Here is a 19,073-nt window from a genome sequence, read left to right on the forward strand (position 1 = left end):
AAGGTGTTGGTACTGTTGGTTCCTTCTGGACACTCTGAGGGAGAATCTGTTCCCTGCCCCTCTTGCAGTTTCTGGTGGCTGCCGGCCATCCTCGACATTGCTAGGTTTGTGGCCGCATCTCTCCAGGTTCTGCTCTGTCTTCATGTTGCCCTCTCCTCTGTGGGCATTTTCTCCTCTTCTCCTCTGAGGACACTTGTCATTGGATTTAGGGCCCACCTCAATCCAGGATGATGTCATCTCAAGACTTTTAACTGAATTACACCAGCAGGGCCGGGCACGGTGGCTCATGCCTGTAATCCCAGCACTTTGGGAGGCCAAGGCAAGCAGATCACTTCAGGTCAGGAGTTCGAGACCAGCCTGGCTAACATGACGAAACCCTGTCTCTACCAAAAATACAAAAAATTAGCCGGGCATGGTGGCGCATGCCTCCCGGCTACTCAGGAGGCTGAGGCAGGGGAATCGCTTGAACCTGGGAAGTGGAGGTTGCAGTGAGCTGAGATTGCACCACTGCACTCCAGCCTGGGTGACAGAGTGAGACTCTGTCTTAAAAAACAAAACAAAACAAAAAAAGAAGAAAATGAATTACACCTGCAAAGACCTTTTTTACACCTTCACAGCTTCCAGGTGGACATTATCTTTGGAGGGGCCACCTTCAACCTGATGTCTTTTCCTGAAATTACAGATTATTTATCTTTGGCCACTTGTGGTTGTGACCTGGTGTCCCATCCAAATGACAGACTTCACCTGGAACATGTTTGAAAACATGTACGAGTTTTGTTAGTGTCTTACTGTTATCATTAGCAGCTTTTATTGAGCTTTTATTTTCTAGGAATTTGGGGCCCCAGTGTGGGCAGCCGGCTCTCCTCTGGAGCCCTCTGGCCAATCCGTCACCTTACAGCCCTGGGGCTGATACTGCTCCTACCTGAGTATAGTCTGTGTCCACAGCGTCAGACCTTTCTGTTCTTGATACTTGCTTCCTCCTTCCATGTAGGGTTGGCTTATTCAGAGCCATCCTACTTAGAGACATATTTGTACACTGTTTTATAAAAGGTATTAGTGGCAGAAACAGCAGTCATACACATCCACCTCTGCTGCTTCCTAAAATGGATTAAAAATAACTTCCTAATATATTCTCCCTTCCTTTATATATCAGTTGCCCTGTTCACTTGGTTGCCCTTTTCATTTTGATAGTCATTGAAGATTCATGGCCTTTACAGACTCACCTTGTCTCTTCTAACCGTTATTAACTCTGTACTCTTTTGGATATTCAAATTGCCACAACACAGTGCATGGTACGTGCATGGTAGTCCTTTTAAGATGGCTTTTATATACCTTATCACTTCTACCTCAGACCATTTGAGGTGGTCTTTGCTTTCTTGAAAGCTGGTGTTGCAGGTCCCTCTTGATTTTTCCCTGCCCGAAGACTTGGAATCAGCCACTCTACAAGGAGCCCTGTTAAGGTCTAACCTAAATCTGGGCACCAGAATGTTGACTTGCTGCTGATGGATTGGAGGGGTGTCCTTGTTGAGCCACTTGTGTGACAGAGCTGGAAAGAGTTGTTTTGTTTGTTTGTTTTTAATATCATGAAGTTACATAGATATTTTCAGTTTAACTCTCACTTTCCTGATCATTTATTTTGTTCTTTAAAAAAAAAAATTCTCAATTTGTTTTCTCTGTGAGGTGCTAACTTGAATCTTTATCTTCTTTAATTGTACCTCTTCTTTTTTTTTTTCTTTCAAATTCCATTAGCAAATAATCCTTGGATGCTTTTTCATTCACTTATTGAGAAGTGGAAAAGGCTTATGACAGGGATCATTCCTGGTTTATATCCAGATGCTTTTGGTATTCTCTGTGCAATCCTGGGCAAGTGACTTAAGCCACTAAGACCCCTTTCCTTGTCTCCACAATGAGGGAGCCATTAGGTCGCAGGGGTCTGAGGAGTAAGTGAGATATAAAGTATTAAATGCCAGGTATACAGTCAGCACTTTCTAAATGGGGCAGCTGAAGATGCGGCGACTAAGGAATGGCTGACCAGTGGCTGTGAGGCTTACCTGAGACGGCCCCTGGGACCTGTTTTTATTTCTGACTTTCTGGTGGCAGTGATGGAGGAGTGTCGGGTCATGGTAGGGAGGAGGCTGCTTTTTCGGCTGCAGTAAACCTGGGCCGAGGGAGGGCTGTAACCCTCAGGAGAGTTGGGACTCTTGGTGTGAAGGAAAGTGGATTTGGTGTCAGATAGACTTGGATTTTCATTGTGAAACTCTTTGCAGAGCTATGGACAGATTACTTTGTCTTTCCAAGCATATGAAATACTTTTGGTGTAGTTCACTTTGAAATTGCTTGAAGCTCGTAAAAATCACCCCTAAATGATGCTGTTTCCTTTGTGCTTATTTATACATTGTTTTGTTTCTTTCCTATTTTCTTAAAAAGTGAATTGGATATGTGCAGCTTTGGACTTAATTTAAGCTGTGCTCAGTAATGTATTGTCGCTGTTTAGAAATGGTGCTTCGCTCCCTACCTCACCCCACCTGTCACTCCTGCTCATTACTGTGAACTCAGTGCCTTTGAATCAGTTATGTTGGAAAAAGCTTATAAATGGCATTTCTACCTCATTTCCCTAATTATAGCTTAGGAATTTGTACCCCCTTTTTAATTGTTCATTTCCTGGCTTATTTCCCTTAAAAAAAAAAAGATTAGAGTGATGAAGATGATCACAACTAACATTTATTGCAAACTCTCTTTGTCCCAGGCACTGTGCTAAGTGCTCTGCCATACACTAATTGATTATAGCTTCCCCTGTCTCTGTGGAATGTATTATAATCACCCCCATTTAGCAGATGAGACTGATGTTATCTAATAAGGTCACAGACATGGAAAACAAAGAGCCTGTACCAAACCTCAGACCATCTGACTCCAAAAGCCCATGCTCTTAACTGTGAAATCTGTTATTTTTTACTTGTTTTATGGTAATGGGGTAGGAATAAAATGTTAAAAAAATTCATAGTGCTGTAAGGTAAATGTGCCAAGTTTTATTTAAGGGGTTTCTATCAAAACAAAAAAGCAAGCAAATAAGGGATTTGTATCCTTGTATTTTTTTTTTAACTTTAACAAAATTTATTCTTATAATTTGAGAATATATTGTTCCATATAAATTGGATTATTTCATTAAAATGTATTTGTTTCTTGTTTCTGTTACATATAAAATTGTACTGGAGAAAACATGTGCAAAGAGATGGCTAGGATTTCAGTAAAAGACAAAGGTTTATAGTGAAAGCTAATCTTTTATATAGCTCTTGGGATTAGTTGAACCCTGCTGAAGTATTACATTTCTTCAATTATTCTAAATTTCATAGAATGTCAGTTTTTCTATGTCTATTATATTTAAGTAATATTCATTGCATTTTTCTTTTATTTTTTAATTATACAAGTAATACATGCGGATTGATTGGTAAAAAGTCTTGCAGTCTGTAAGCAAGACACACAGTCATAATCTTCCACCTCCTCGCCTCCCCAAAGGAGCTACTTTAACATTTTAGTATCTATGTTCTTCTAAAAAGATATATGCAGTTTTGAAAACTGAACAACTGCCTAATTAAGGATGGGCAAAGGGAGCCAACCGTGGTGGCCCACGCCTGTAATTCCAGCACTTCGGGAGGCCAAGGTGGGCAGATCACTTGAGTTCAGGAGTTTGAGACCAGCCTGGCCAACATGGTGAAACCCCATCTCTACTAAAAATACAAAAAATTAGCTGGGTGTGGTGGCACACACCTTTAATCCCAGCTACTTGGGAGGCCGAGGCATGAGAATCCCTTGAACCTAAGGTCAGAGGTTGCAGTGAGCCAAGATTGTGCCACTGCACTCCAGCTTGGACAACAGAGTGAGACTCTGTCTCAAAAAAAAAAAAAAAACCTATGTGCGTTTTTGAACAAAGATCTTTGATATGATTTGTAAACAATAAAAAATTTATGCATTACATTTTCATGCCTTAGCATAATTTTCAATTGCTGAAACTCAAAAACATGTTGATGTTACTTGATTTTGTTTACATCTGATTTACTTTTCTGTAAGTAGATATAACTTTTCAAAAATGTAGTCAATTTGCCAACTTTCATGTTGTTCTTCAAAACCATCAATCATCTCAAGACAATGAATATTGCATATTGTACTGAACAACCTTTCAATTTCAGCATGTGGAACATAAGATAGTGGGCCTGCATGTTTAGTTGGGTCATAAGAAAGAACACACTCGAGGTACTGAAACCCTTTTCCCAGTAGGGACAACATTGTATCTGCATAGTGTTTGAAATCTCCTAGATTAATGGCAGCCAGTGCTCCTCTATCCCAAATTCTGTCAAATTTGTCGATATGTGTTTGGGGAAGATAATAAATGCTGCAACAGTACAATGAAATGTTCTCTGAAGAACTCTTAAATACTTTGGCTTCAGGAACTTTGCTAATTGGTTCTTCTGAGTAAGAAAGATTCTGCTCTGTAAAAAATTCTTGTATCTCAAGTGCACTGATTTATACACCAACTACATTGTGTCCTTGGTCTGCAAACCATTTCATCTCAACAAGGAGGAAAAAATACCTTCAGTCTACTCTCACCTTTAAGAAAAGTATCCAAATGCGTCTTCAATAGCTGATGTCCTTGTTCTTGATGAAAAGCAATATTGCCGTTCACCCACTTGTCTTGCCATTCTTCCAGAGTTCGTACTTGGTTTTCCTGACCTCAGTATTGGGATACTTTTCCATATCAAATGAAGCTCTTGTATCATCCATAGTTTCATAGACACCATTGTCTCATAAATTTATGTTTTTTAATGCCTTTACTGGTTTATTACAAAGGATACTGTGAAGGATACAGATGAAGAGGCTCCAGGAACCTCCATGTGTTCAGCTATTAGGAAGTTTGTCTGACTTTCATGTGATGCTTTGAGGAGTTTGCATTTCCTGTTCCTTTATTTTATTTTTTTAGTTTTTGGGGTAAGGTCTCACTCTGTCACCCAGGCTGCAGTGCAGTGGCATGATCACATCTCACTGCAACTTTGAAGTCCTGGGCTCAGGTGATCCTCCAGCTTCAGCCTCCCAAGTAGCTGGGTCTACAGGCATGTGCTACCACGTCTAGCTGGTTTTAAAATTTTTTTGTAGAGATGAGGTTTGGCCATGTTGTCCAGGTTGGTCTTGAACTCCTGGCCTCAAACTATCCTTCCTTCTTGGCCTCCCAAAGTGGTAGAAGTACAGGCATGAGCCAATGCAACCAGCCCTCTGGTTCCTTTATTAAATCATTTTGCAAATTCTTGTTGGACCTTCCCCACCCTGATTGGATTGAACTGGCGAACATTGCTGATTTTTTAGGAGTTTGTTGTTAACTATTTGCCCGTTTATAAGGCCCATCATCATCTTTTTAGAAATACCTTAAGGTATCTCAGAAAACCTCGGGACACTGGCTTCCATTCACCTGTCTTGAGGTGAACGTCTGAGGGGCTGTTTGGGAGCTTGCAGTGGGGCTCTTGAGAGGCACCATCATGGCCAGAGATAGGACGATATTAAAGACTAGAGGGAGAGATGAGATGTGTCAGATAGCAGGGGCAGTTATAAGAAAGGAATTAAAATCATTTCTGCTGACTTTAAATAGTCACAAGTCCTAGAAAACTGAAAATGTATATTCAAGTTGGGATCAGGGAGAGGGAATAAAGTAAGTGAGGGAGACTATGGGATCTGACATATACTTTGACCAGAAAGAATGTGCAGTTGGGTTGGGAGTGCCTTGGAGGAGGAAGAGATGATGACAGAGGGGCACAGGTCCTCCAGGGTGTAAGTGGTAGCCAGGAGACAGCAGGGCCAGGGATGGTGTCATTCCCTTGTCTCCTACATTTTCTGAACTTTTCTGGAATCCTATTAACAATTTTAGCCAAAATTCATCATCAGCATCAGTGGTTCCACTGCAGCATGCGGGGATGGTTTCTTTGTCTGCTTGTGGTTTGGGCCCCTGCCTTTAACTTCTCTTTTCCCTCTGGGACTTGAGGCTCTGTTATCCATAGTGAGTGCCAAAGGGTTGGATCCTTGCAGTCCACAAGGGGACGGGACCTGCTCTCACTAAAGGCTGGGCCAAATGGGGTTGGCCAGCCACCTTGCAAGTGGGAAGGTCTGATGTGGTATCCTGCCCAGGTGTGCAAGCAAGGCCCAATGATGAGGGCCAGACATGGCTGTAACATGAGGAGAGGGTACCCCAGAGCAGAGAGAGATTTCTTTGAGGACCTCACAACACAACTTACAGGCTCTTCAGCTTCCAGTGATTTAGGAAGATTGAGATAGATCGATACAAAGTATGGATTCCATCTAAGATTCTCTATATAAGATGTGTGTGTCTATGTGATTTTCCTTTAAATTTCTATTTTACACACAGAAGCAGACATACACATACATAGAAACACACACACACTATTATCTGTATATATGCTGCTGTTGACACCAACAGATACTTACAGTACCTGGCCAAGAGGACAATGAAGTAAATAAGTAGTTTTGGTTTAGGGCAAGGTTCTCAACCAAGCAATTTTATATCCAGGGGACATTTGGCAATGTCTGGAGACATTTTTGGTTGTCACATCTTGGGGGTGGAGGGTAGTGCTACCTGCGTTTAGTGGGTAGGCACCAGGGTTGCTGCTAAACATCCTACGATGCCCAGAATAGCCTTCCACAACAAGAATTATCTAACCTCAAGTGTCAATAGTGCTGAGGTTGAGAGACCCTGCTTTAGGGAATGAAATTCAACCTATAGGATAGTCTAGAATCTGTCTTATTATCCACTACCTTGTTTTATTATGAATATTTCAAACATATCAAACATTTAGAACTAATATTAACTGTATTTTTTAAGGAAATAAAACATATGGGTGCATTTATAAGGAAAGTTTTAAAACCTCATTTCCTCACTCCTTCCCCAGAGGCAACTAACTTCCTGCAGATGGACTTTTTTCTTCTAGTGTGCACTTTAGCGCCTTGATTACACATGTACGTGTCCATGAAACAGCATATTGTACTGCACAAGCCCTTTGTGATGGCGCCCTCCTCTATTTGTATGTGACAGGCTGTTTTTTTAGAAGTTTGAGTAAAAGCATGAGCAGAGAATAGTAGTGCATCTAAATGAAAATGTTTCCATTTTCTAAGTAATTTACATTTCCTTTAAGTGGTGGTCAAAAATTATAAAAGATGTTTAATGTGTTAAATCAGGTTGAGGAAAGGAAACCAAAAGTAATGATTTGCAGATTTTAAAAGGTGGCAGATTTCAAATCCAGAATCTTCTTTCTATCGTGACCCAAAGTAGGGTGAATAAGCTTGTCCTTACGTTTGTTGAAGGTGATGATGTGCTGACCCCTCTGTCTCTCCCTTGCCTGTACCCTTTCTTTTCCCTGCCTGGCATCTCTCAGCCTCTGCTGCCAGCATCCTTGGAAGACATTTCCTCCATCTCTGCATCATTTTTCAGAGCCGGCCAGTTTCTATGGCAACGGTTAGATTGAAAGATGAGCGGCGAGCAGGAGACGAGGCTTGAGTGAGACAGCCGGTGGTGGTGTGTGTCCCTGACGTCACCCTCTGGGCGTCTGGATAGGACGATCCTGGCTACTCCCATTCAGGGCTGCTGTCCAGTGCTGCTTTATTGGCAGTGCTGCCGTCCAGTGCTGCTTTATTGGCAGTGCTGCCAGGGTCTCCGTTAGCTCTCTGCAAATTGCCTTCCTTTCTGCTCCTCCTACTCCCTCCTTCCCCCATAGAATTTTTCTTTTCATTGCCCACTTTCCTGTTTTGGCTCCAGACTGTCGTTAAGAATGTACAGCCTAATTCTGGTGTGTTTCGGGATATTCTTCTGTCCAGTATTCTGGAAGGGCGGGGAGGCATGGCAGCGTTTTACTTGACGTTGATGGTGCTGTGAAGTCCATTCTTTCCTCTGCAAGACTACTGACTATGCAGAAATTTATCGAAGCGGATTATTATGAACTAGACTGGTATTATGAAGAATGCTCGGATGGTAATTATGGCCCCTGCAAAATAGAGCCGGGATGTATAGGGGTATTGTCTCCTTCTGGGTGGGGGGGTCCTGAAACCTTTAGGGGAGACAGGCGGCTGGTGGGTGGGAGGTACCAGAACTAGCACCACTGGCTCTGGCAATTCCAAAGGCATGGTGGAGGAGGTGGCAGGTGGGCAGGGCTCTTTACCGTGAAAGACTCCTGCAGTATGTATGATTGTTTGCTTAGAAGGGGAGATGGTTTTTGGTGTGCTGGGCTTGTAAGTGTTATACTTCTATTGGATTGAATTTTCTCTGGTGTGAGACGTGAGTGTGTTGTTGATGCATGAATGTGTGCAAGTGGAAATGTGTTCACTGAGCTCTTGCTGTTGGAGGGGATAGGAAACTGGGGGCTTGGAATAGTGTGTTCAGGAGGTGGCTTCCTGGACTGTCAGCAGCAGGCCTGGAAGACTCTGCCCTTTTCTGAGCCCAGACCTGGGAACCATCAGAGGCTGGAGAAAAGGCAGAAGCAGCTTACCACTTAGCGGGTGATTCAAATGAAGTTTGCTTGTTGGATCCAACAGAGATGGGGGTGGGGAGATGATGGGAGGGGCAGGGAAAGAATGTGTCCTTCTGTCACTACCTTGGTTTGTGCAGGGAGGGTGTGGCACATTCCAAGGGAGACTGGGTGGAGGCCAAGTTGTGTGGCTGGACAGGTCTCAGGAGGTTTCAAGCACACAGAAAACAGCACTGAGGTGCGTTCTCAGAGACATCACAGTGGGTGGGGTCTCAGGTTCCTGGGGTGTTGGACATCAAAATTGTGTATTACACAGTTAATCTGTCTTTAATTTTGTCTTGAAAATGACCCTCATATCACATGCCTTCACAAAAAAGGGGCCCAATTAATATATACACTTTGAGGGTCTGTTCCCCAGTGATGATATGTTCCCAGCCCTATATGAGCCATTAATAGATAAGGTAAGTGCTTTTTAATTGAGTCGGGAGTTTCAGAATGCTCTATTCCTGACTACATTTGATTAACCTGAATGATGTAACAGGCTGGGACCTGGCCTAGTTAGTAAACTGAAAAACTACATAATTATCTCTTATCCACTGATTTTTGCCGCGACTGTGGGTTAAGGCTTTCTCAGGGGATGGTATTTAAATGTGCGGAAAAACTATGCCAGTTCAATCTCACTGTCCCCCAGCTTTAGATGCAGACATTGTCATGTTCGTTCTGTGTACATCTTTAACTATCTTGAGTAACAAGGATTGGAGGCAGTTCCCAGGGTCATGAGGGGAAAAGATGAGTGAATTTTTTCTTTGGAATATATTCATTCTAAAAGCAAGTTCCCATTCTGTTACCTAACTCCAAAAGGAAATTCTAGAGATGCTCCTTTTTGGAAACCATCATTGACCTCCTTCTAGTTTCCTTGGTGATTTGTGACTCATTGAACCCTCTATAACTTTTTAAAGTAAGGGATTGAATACATCCTCACTGTACCATTGGATTAGGGAGCACTGGTTACAGCAGGGTGCTGTCAGAGGCCCCGTGGATGAGTCAGGTGGGGCCATAGCTCTGTGGATGCCATCCTAGAAGTGGAGGAAGAAGGTTTCCTAATACCATGACCCAAATGCCACACCGTCCAGTTCCCTTTACACCCTGAAATAAAGCCAGTCACTTGCCATGGTCAATCTGGAGGGTGAGCGGAGGCCTGCTCTTATCTGGGTGTCCATCAGAAGGATTTTCTTACCCAGCACTTCCTCAGTTGAGTGTTTTGGCCCTGAGAGACCCTGATCTGTCTTCCTCTAAGATCAAAGGAAAATAGAAGAGGAGATGGCTCATCTGTTCAAGGGTAAATATATTGATTTATTTATTTCTGAATTATTGTTATTGTCTGAATGTATGTTGAGCAAAATACTTGTCCTTTATCATCTATCCCATTTTGGATGAAGGGAAGAAGGTTTTTGAGACAGAATTTACTGGGACCACTGGTATTTTCATACTCCCGTTTAAAGAGGTAGCAAAGTAGGGAATAAAGGAACAGAAGTCCAGAAATAAACTGGTTTAGGAAACGTACAAAAAGGAGATTTCAATTATGTGCCAATTTTGTGGTTACTTGCTTACACATTTCTAACTAGTTGGGTTCCTTCCTAGCTTCAGGCAGATTAGTCTGGAAATGAAATTTGCCCCTGTTTATATGTGCCTGTCTTTTATTTGCCTCTGTCTTTTTTATTGCAACTCAATAGACACACACCATTGCTTTGTCTCTGATTATTTGGCATTTGAATCGTCAATGAGGGAAGCTTTTACGGAACTTTTGATACTAATAAAAGGTGAGTCAAATGTTTTAAAAAAGATGCAGAATCATCATTTATGTCAGAGTTACTGACTCACACTTAAATTGCAGTGTTAGCACTGAAAAAGAAATGTATATGGATGGGAATATAGACTGCAGGCCAATTAGGACCCCTCTTTTGAAGTTGGAATTAAGGGATAGCTACTGTTCTCTTCTATCTTTGAGGGTTAGGAGAACTTTATTCAGTGTTGAATAACTGTATTCCTCCTGTTTATTAATGTTTGTTGTGGTGGTCTTCTATTCAGCACCCATCTCTGCCTGTCCTGCTCCCCCGCCCCCAGAGGAGGATATAATAAGAGGCATGGGACAGGGGCTTATAGTAATAAGACATTGGAGGGGTTGATTACCCAGTGTCTTCAAGTAACTTTTACGAGAGATTTGAAATAGCCAGCGATCAATGCAAAATAGCAATGGCCTTGGCAGAATTTGTACATACATACTCAATGTTTACAGTTTAAACTCCGATGTCAGACAGGGTCATAGTTACCCAGATTGGATGCATCCCATCTCTAGTGCAGAACCTCTAAAACTTGGGAAATCATTGAAAGTCATCTGCTTATTAAAAAAGCAGATTCTCAGACTCACATCAGACTAGGAGAAGTCCTGAGAAATCTAAATTTTTAGCACATGCTTTGGGGGATTCTTTACATCACGTGTGTTTGGGAAACTGTGCTGATTGATGTCCATGGAAAGCAGCCTCAGGCATGGGGAGGGGCTGGAAAAGAATTATTTAGGTCAGTTTCGGGATCTTAGATTGTTTCTTGGCTACACTGGCCACTTTTTAAAGTGTGCTTAGAAAGAGTATGACACCTTTTTAATTTTCAAAAGGACTTGGGTTCAGTGTATGTCCTTATGTTAAAGAAACAGCCCTCTTTGTAGTTACTCTAGAAATAGGTAGAATGGCAGAAAGAGCGCTGGCTGTCTGTGTTTGAGGCCTGTTTTGTACTTCATGTGGCCATGTGGTATGGGAACATCCTGGGATTTCTGTGAGCCTCTGTGAACTCAGATTCCCCATCTGGAAAACAGGAGTAACAACACTGGTTGGAGCCTTTATGGAGTGTAAATAAAGTGATAGCTCTTTGTAAGCGACGAAGAGCCAGGTCAGTGTTTAATTTTATTTTCTCAGAAATAGTACTAGTTATTAAGGCCTTTAACAAAAAAAAATATCTTTGAAAAGGCTAATGGGGGCCTGGTATAGTGTGTCATGCCTGTAAGCCTAGCATTTTGGCAGGCTAAAGGGGGGAGGATCACTTGAGGCCAGGAGTTTGAGAGCAGCGTGGGTAACATGGTGACATCCTGTCTGTACAAAAAATAAAAACATTAGCTGAATGTGGTGGCATGCGCCTATAGTCCCAGCTACTCGGAAGCTGAGGTGGGAAGATTGTTTGAGCCCAGGAGGGTGAGGGAAGCTATAATTATGCCACTGTACTCCAGCCTGGGCGACAGAGTGAGATCCTGTCTTAAAAAAAAAGGAATGGTATTTTGAACAAGGTACAGCATTTTGACCACCTGTTTGTTGCTTCAGTTTCTTTTGTAATCAGACTTGCTCTCCATCCCTGCTCACCTCCCCCTTTTATAACCTGATAGATTTGAATGTCGGGGTAGGAGGTGGTCTAGTTCATACTGATTTCACAAATGAAGAAACTCGGGTAGATTGTCGCAGAAGTTATTCTTACAGCTTCTTACTCTATAATGAAGATTTATGGTATACGCAAGGGCTCTGGTACGCTCTGTTCCTCACTTGATTTCAGTGATCTCTGAAATGTCACCCAAGATGGCGGTGGCTGGTTCGTGAGTGTTTTTTTTCTTTTTGTGCATGAGTGAAGTTTTGTTAGAGGTATTTTAAGCATTAGTTGAAAAGCTGCATTTCTGAACTGAGTTTTCGAATTTTCCTACATGTTGACGCAAACAGATCCCCATTTCTTTGTCTTGTGTTTTATTGTGTGATGCGCCCGTGAAGGTAGAGGCTGACTTCTCTCTTTCCACACACAGCACTCTCCTCTGTGGTTATTAAGGGGATTAAAAAAAGAAAAAGAATGAAATGTAAACAGTTTTATAATGTAACTGTTTTTATTATCACTGGCTATAGTAAAATAGAGATAATGTCCTCTCTGACATAGGAGCTGAGGACTAGAGACTTGGCAAGAAAGCTAAAGCAAGCCTGGAACCCAAGTTTTTGGAGCTTTGTGGTGCTCTTGTTTATTTAATTTTAATTTTGTTTTATTTATTTATTTCTTTTTTTTTGAGATGGAGTCTTGCTATGTCATCCAGGCTGGAGTGCAGTGGCACGATCTGAGCTCACTGCAATGTCTGCCTCCCAAGTTCAAGCGATTCTCCTGCCTCAACCTCCTGAGTAGTTAGGATTACAGGTGTCCATCACCATGCCTGGCTAATTTTTGTGTTTTTAGTAGAGATGGAGTTTCATCATGTTGGCCAGGCTGGTCTCGAACTCCTGATCTCAGGTGGTCTGCTTGCCTTGGCCTCCCAAAGTGCTGGGATTACAGGCGTGAACCACTGCACCCAGCCTTATTTATTTATTTATTTATTTATTTATTTATTTATTTAGAGGCAAGGTCTTCTTCTTGTCACCCAGGCGGGAGTGCAGTGGCATGATCACAACTCATTGCAGCTTGACCTCCTGGGCTCAAGTGATCCTCCTGCCTCATTTTTTAATTTTTTTGTAGAGATGGGGTCTCACTATGTTGCCCAAGTTGGTCTTGAACTCCTAGGCTCAAGTGATCCTCCTGTCTCAGCCTCTCAAAGTGCTGGGATTACAGGTGTGAGCCTCTTTGCCCAGCCTTATTTATTTATTTAAATTGTATGAGCAAGGTCTTTGGGGACATGACCCTCAGTCGTGCCAACCCTGCTCTCTAGGAGCAGAGAAGTGAAATGTGAGTGAGGAACATTGAGCATCAATGGGACAGGTGAAGTGGAGAGAAAGATGCTCATACCTGAAGGAGATGGGGAGCAGTGCTGAACCAGACCTTGAAAGATAGGAGGATTTGGGCTAGGGAGGTGGGGACGTTGAGGTATAGCAGAGGAAAAACTTTATGCCTCTACCCTGCTTGATTCAGTAGCTAGGTGCCCTGAGAAACAAACTGATAAAAAACATTAACAAGAGAAAAATCAGTTTTAATTATGTAAGTAGGCACTGGCAATCACAAAGAAATAAGAGTCAAAGAGGCAAGTAGAATTTGGCGGGTTCTGTGTCATCCCAAAGGGCAACAAAGTATGGAGAAAAGGTAAGACAAAGGAAAACGGGTTTGGGATTCCTGCTGGGGAGTAAGTTATGGGAAGGCAACTTGGAAACGTGGGATACTCAAGACATGTTTAATAAGATGTGCAGATTCAAGTGGGTGCCTCGTCCATAGATAAGAGATTGTACAGGAGACGGAGACACCCTTCCAAGTGTAAATTTCTTTACAAAAGGAAAATTTATGCTCCGTTTTTAGAGCTTTTCTGGCATCTGCTGTTCTTCAGTTGCTTCTGCTCAAAATCATTCTTATGTCAAAGAGGCATATTTTGTTTGTGGGGGTGGGAGTCTGGTCCCCTTCATAGGTGAGCTAAGGCAGTAGCATTATGTGGGCAGAAGTTAGCAGCTTGTTTTGTCTGTTTGAGGTGTGGTGGGAAGCCAGGCTGGAAGCAGAGGCTGCAGGGGAGATGCAGGATGTGGAAGCCAAGAAAATATAGAGCTCCCATCTTGAAAATAAGGGGCACCCTTTAGATCAGTGCTATCCAGTGAAGCTTTTTGTAATGCGGTAAATGTTCTATTCTCTGCTCTCAAATACGGTAGCCACTGGTCACATATGGCTGTGGAGCACTTGAGATATGGCTAGTGTGACTGGTTTTTAAACTTTATTTAATTTTAATCCATTTAAATGTAAACATAAATAGTCCCAGTGGCTTGTGGCCACTCTTTGGACAACACAGGGTAGAGCTTTGGGAAGATGACTTCTATGGAGTATGTCAAGTAGATGTGAGCGGGAGACAGAGAATGATGTGCCTCCGCCCTGCAAGAGGTGATTGACCCTCCCCTCCACTGGTCTTCCTGTCCAGTATTCCTGGAGATGGATCAGGAACTCACTCTCTGCTTCCCTGCTGTGGGTCCCAGTGTCTAGTCTATGCCTTTGATACGGCACTCGCATCTGTTACTTAACTGCCTTTCACACCTCCAGCTCCAGGCTCCATGTCCAGCCTGGCCCAGCCCTCTCCATCCCTCGGTTGGCACAGGGATTCCCAGGCTTTCTTGCCGGTCTTTGGGGGTTGTGTTTTGCTTTGACTTTTGGAGAAACTACACTCTCAGGGAAGATGCCCTTTGGCCCATCTCTGCCTTTAACCGTGAAGTGAAGGCAGATGTGCATGAGTTTTCAGAATTCTCTCACACCCTTGCAGCAGGAGGGGAGGAAAGAAGAGATTGGGAGAGGGATATCGTGAAGAGTGTCTAAACCCAGAGAAATGGGGTGACATGAAGGGTCTAGGGTGGTCCTGTGTTCAAAATTTCATACACAGCAGCCAGCCTGAAGGGGCTCCCACTGGCCTAACATGGGGCAATCTGAACATCAAAATAAATAATAGTAGTCAAGGATTATGACTTATAGAATAAAGGAAGAATCCATGAGTCTATACTGATAAAAATAAATGAATGACTAAATAATGGGAGGGAAGAAAAAGTTATTACTAACAATAGAAAGCCAACTAATAAGTGTTGGAATGATGGAATTAGAAATTAGAAATTCACCACTTTCCCATCCATCCACATAAATGACTAAGATAAGACTTATTAAAACTGGTGGTCTCAAAGTATATCACCATGAAATATATCACCATGAAACACTGTTGAATAACAAAGGGAAAAATAATAGCTTCACAGTGAGGAAACCAGATGATCAAAGTAAACATTGGGCTTTAAAAACTGGAGCTTTAAAAATTACCGATGGGGGCCGGGTGCTGTGGCTCATGCCCGTTCATAATCCCAACACTTTGGGAGGCCGAGGCGAGTGGATCACTTGAGGTCAGAAGTTTGAGACCAGCTTGACTAACATGGTGAAACCCCATCTTTACTAAAAATACAAAATTAGCCAGGCGTGGTGGCGGGCGCCTGTAATCCAGTTACTTGGGAGGCTGAGGCAGGAGAATAGCTTGAACCCAGGAGGCGGAGGTTGCAGCAAGCAGAGATCGCACCACTGCACTCCAGCCTGGGAGAGAGAGTGAGACTCTGTCTGGAAAAAAAAAAAAAAATTACTGATGGGACCAGGCATGGTGGCTCACACCTGTAATCCCAGCACTTTGGGAGGCTGAAGTGGGTGGAGTGCTTGAGCCCAGGAGTTTGAGACCAGCCTGGACAACATAGTGAGACCCTGTCTCTACAAAAAATAAAAAAATTAGTGAGGCATGGTGGCATGTGCCTGTGGTGCCAACTACTTAGGAGGCTGAGGCGGGAAGATCGCTTGAGCCTAGAGGTCGAGGCTGCAGTGAGCCATGATCATACTACTGCAGTCCAGCCTGGGCAACAGAATGAGACCCTGTCTCAAAAAAAAAAAAAAAAAAAAGGTTAACATTGGCAGTAGTGGGACCGCTCCACAGCAGACGCCTCCTGAGAAGATGCACTGAAGAGAAAGTAACACCACTTCTGTGTTTTCTTGCCGAAAGTTCATAAACAGAATCTAATCATAAGAAAACACCAGGAATACCCAAAGTGAGGGACCTTCTACAAAATAGTTGGCCTGTATTGTTCAAAAAATCTGTCTTGAAATATGAAGACTCAGAAATTGTTCCAGATTAAAGAAGACTCAAGAGATCTGGCCGTTGAATAAAACACATGATCTTGGATTTCTTTTGCCATAAAGGATGTTATTGGGACAACTGAAGGGAATCTCAGTAAGATCTATGGGTTACAAAATAGTAGTGTTTCAGTGTCGAGAAAGAGAAAGTAAATGTAGTAAATGTTACCATTTGGGGAATCTTTTTGTACTATCCAGGAGTTTTCTGTCCTATTCTTGTAACTTTTCTGTAAATCTGAATTGTGTATCCCCTGAAAACAAAATATTCATTGTTCATTTCTGATGGAGGCATACCAGCATTCACTGTAGTGTTCTTTATTCTGTATATTTTAAATATTTTTATAATTAAAGGTTGGGGAAAAGTAATAAAGTCATGTTCTAAATATTGTGTAATATATAGAGTCTTGGACATCATTTAGAATATCTAAGTCTCTGTATATTTCATAATAGGGATACTCTAGATTTGAATTAAAAGATGAGTATAAATGAATTTATTATGAGTAAAGTCACTTGATAGTATTTTTGAATTGGTGAAATTAGCTTTTGTTTTCCTTTATATACACTGTGGCCGGCACAATATCCTACTCATCTTATCGTCAATCTGATACTTGCTGAATGAATCATGCACAAGGTGGAGGTTCTTCCTCTCTCCCGCCTTCTCAGGGGTTCAGAATAACCATTTGTGTCATTCACAACACTTTATAGATGTGCCCATTGTCATCTGAATTGAATTAGTCTAATCCGATAAAGCTTATTAATATTAAATAAGTATTTTTTGAGTGTGTTTATATTTAAAGCTTATGCAGTATTTCAAAATGGAATTTTGAACTCCCTGCCTGAATTTCTACACCTTTTTTTTTTTTTTTTTGGGCTAAGAACACATCTTTAACATGGTAAAATACAGCTCTAATTTTCAAGTTCTAAAAAATTAACCAGAGGGCTGGGCGTGGTGGTTCACGCCTGTAATCCCAGCACTTTGGGAGGCTGAGGCATGCAGATCACAAGGTCAGGAGATTGAGACCATCCTGGTGAACACGGTGAAACCCCGTCTCCACAAAAAATACAAAAAAAAAAAAAAAAAAATTAGCCAGGTGTGGTGGCAGGTACCTATAGTCCCAGTTAATCGGGAGACTGAGGCAGGAGAATGGTGTGAACCCGGGAGGCGGAGCTTGCAGTGAGCCGAGATCGTGCCACTGCACTCCAGCCTGGGCGACAAAGCAAGACTCTGTCTCAAAAATAATAATAATAATAATAATAATAATAATTATTATTATTATTAGAGGATGCATATGTCCTTAGACTTTTAAATAAAATCTTTATTATCTCTGGTTTTCTATTTAGAGGCACTTGTATATGATCTCATATTAGTCTTTATGGAGGTAGTAATTCAATTTAGCTGACATTTTTAGCCACCTGAGCAGAATTCTCGGCCCTAAGGATTCAAAGATGAATGAGATACAGTTCCCGAAGTTGTGCAGAAAATTGTTTTATGAAGACCTTGCCTCTGCTAAAATCTCTCTTGGCTACCTGGGGGAGGCAGCTTGTTCGGGAGGTTGGAATGAGTGTCCTGGTGTAGCTGTTAGGAGCAGGAGACCTGCACAGTGTAGCTGGGAGATGGCTGAAGCACAGAGATTACAGAATGAGCTGTGATTCTCCGAGATGCTAGCACCCGGGGCTGCCTTTCACTGGGTTTGATGGAAGAATCTGCCGTTCTCACTGTTGCAGGCAAAATCAAATGGTATAGAGGAATTGATATCAAGGTATGCAATTAAACGGTGGCTTCTTTCTGCAGGCAACTTTGCAAGCTATTAGGCTTTAGATTTTTTTCTTACCTTGTTCTAGCAATTAGAGAGATCTTTATAAATTTGGCTGTGGAAACACAGATTTAGGGTAAGAGCAGGATTTTATGAAATGTAGATTGATAAAGAGAAAATGGAGGTTATTATCAAAGAAGGACTGGGATGAATTAAGTTTAAGGAGGTAATGGTCACTGCATTTTTTTCCCTTTTGCTAGAAATCAGAATGATCCCTTCCTTCCTCTGCTCAGCGCTGTCAGGCAGTTGTCACAGTCAGATTTGTCTCCACATCTTAAGCCCGCCCACAGGAAGTCTCTCATCTGGGGGTGTTGGGCAGTGCTTCAGCAGGACAGTTCCTCCGCCAGCGCCCCACCTTTAAACAGGTGTGCCTGCTCAAGGCTTAGTTGATGTTGCCCCATGCAGTTGCTGTGAGACTTCTAGGAAGCTACCACTCCTCATTGCTGCTGGGGGAGGAAAGGTGGAGAGGGTCTAGGAGGCCGAGAGCTTGCTGAGATCCTGTACCTGCCTGTAGGGCTTTCCTCTGAATCTCCTGCGCCTGGCAGGGCATTCCCACCCCGCCAAGTGCTCCACCCCACCCCGCCCCTCCTCCAGGCTCATAGGAGCCACCCCCTTCCGGGTCCTGCCCGGGTGATGCTGGGCCAGGAGCTTTGTGTACACCCCTCCACTTCAGCTGAGCCAGGGCATGTCTGCGGCCCAGGCCAGGGCGCAGCGTGTGCCCTGGGGGCCCGGGCCTGCATGGCTCCTCTGGGTAGGGGGTCGGGGGCACCCCCAAGGATGGTCCCTTAGGGTGATGTTTTGGCTTTGGGGTGACTTCAGCAATGTCCCTGCGAGACAAGGGCGGGGAAGAAGAATGTTTTGAATACGACTGCCAGGATGAAGAGAGGAAGCCAACCCACAGGCAGCATGACACCCAGGACCTCTTGGAAGAGGGTAAATTCTGTACTTGGCTCAGATTTGATCCTTTCCTTGTTAGTATCTAAATAGGCTTGAATGTTTTGCTGATTTCATAGCACTGTTTTTTTTTTTTAAGTTGGGGTATGAGTTAGAGATCTTATGCACATGGCTTAAAGGTGTCCTTGTAAGAGCCCCCACCCCCTCACCCAGAGAACAGCATTTCCAG

General features: G+C 42.8%; 1 protein-coding gene and 1 pseudogene across 19 annotated transcripts in view; one reads left to right on the top strand and one right to left on the bottom strand.

The window, feature by feature from the left end:
• Positions 1-19,073, top strand: part of TRAK1 (trafficking kinesin protein 1) — a 212,177-nt gene that overhangs the window by 128,035 nt on the left and 65,069 nt on the right. For 3 of the 19 annotated variants that reach the window (XM_016940806.4, XM_024355424.3, XM_024355426.3), the window contains exon 1: positions 7,659-8,020. The exons of 13 other annotated variants lie outside the window; for them this stretch is intronic. In XM_016940806.4, the coding sequence (XP_016796295.2) occupies positions 7,957-8,020 (64 nt within the window). In that variant the 5' untranslated portion in view covers positions 7,659-7,956. Of the gene's footprint in view, positions 1-7,658; positions 8,021-18,236; positions 18,884-19,073 lie in introns of those variants that run through there. 3 more of the 19 variants (XM_016940805.4, XM_054680573.2, XM_024355425.3) reach the window with 3 other exon arrangements.
• LOC100611925 (thiopurine S-methyltransferase-like) lies at positions 4,051-4,776 on the bottom strand (annotated as a pseudogene).

This window comes from Pan troglodytes, chromosome 2 (assembly GCF_028858775.2).
Source record: "Pan troglodytes isolate AG18354 chromosome 2, NHGRI_mPanTro3-v2.0_pri, whole genome shotgun sequence".
NCBI classification, from domain to species: domain Eukaryota; kingdom Metazoa; phylum Chordata; class Mammalia; order Primates; family Hominidae; genus Pan; species Pan troglodytes.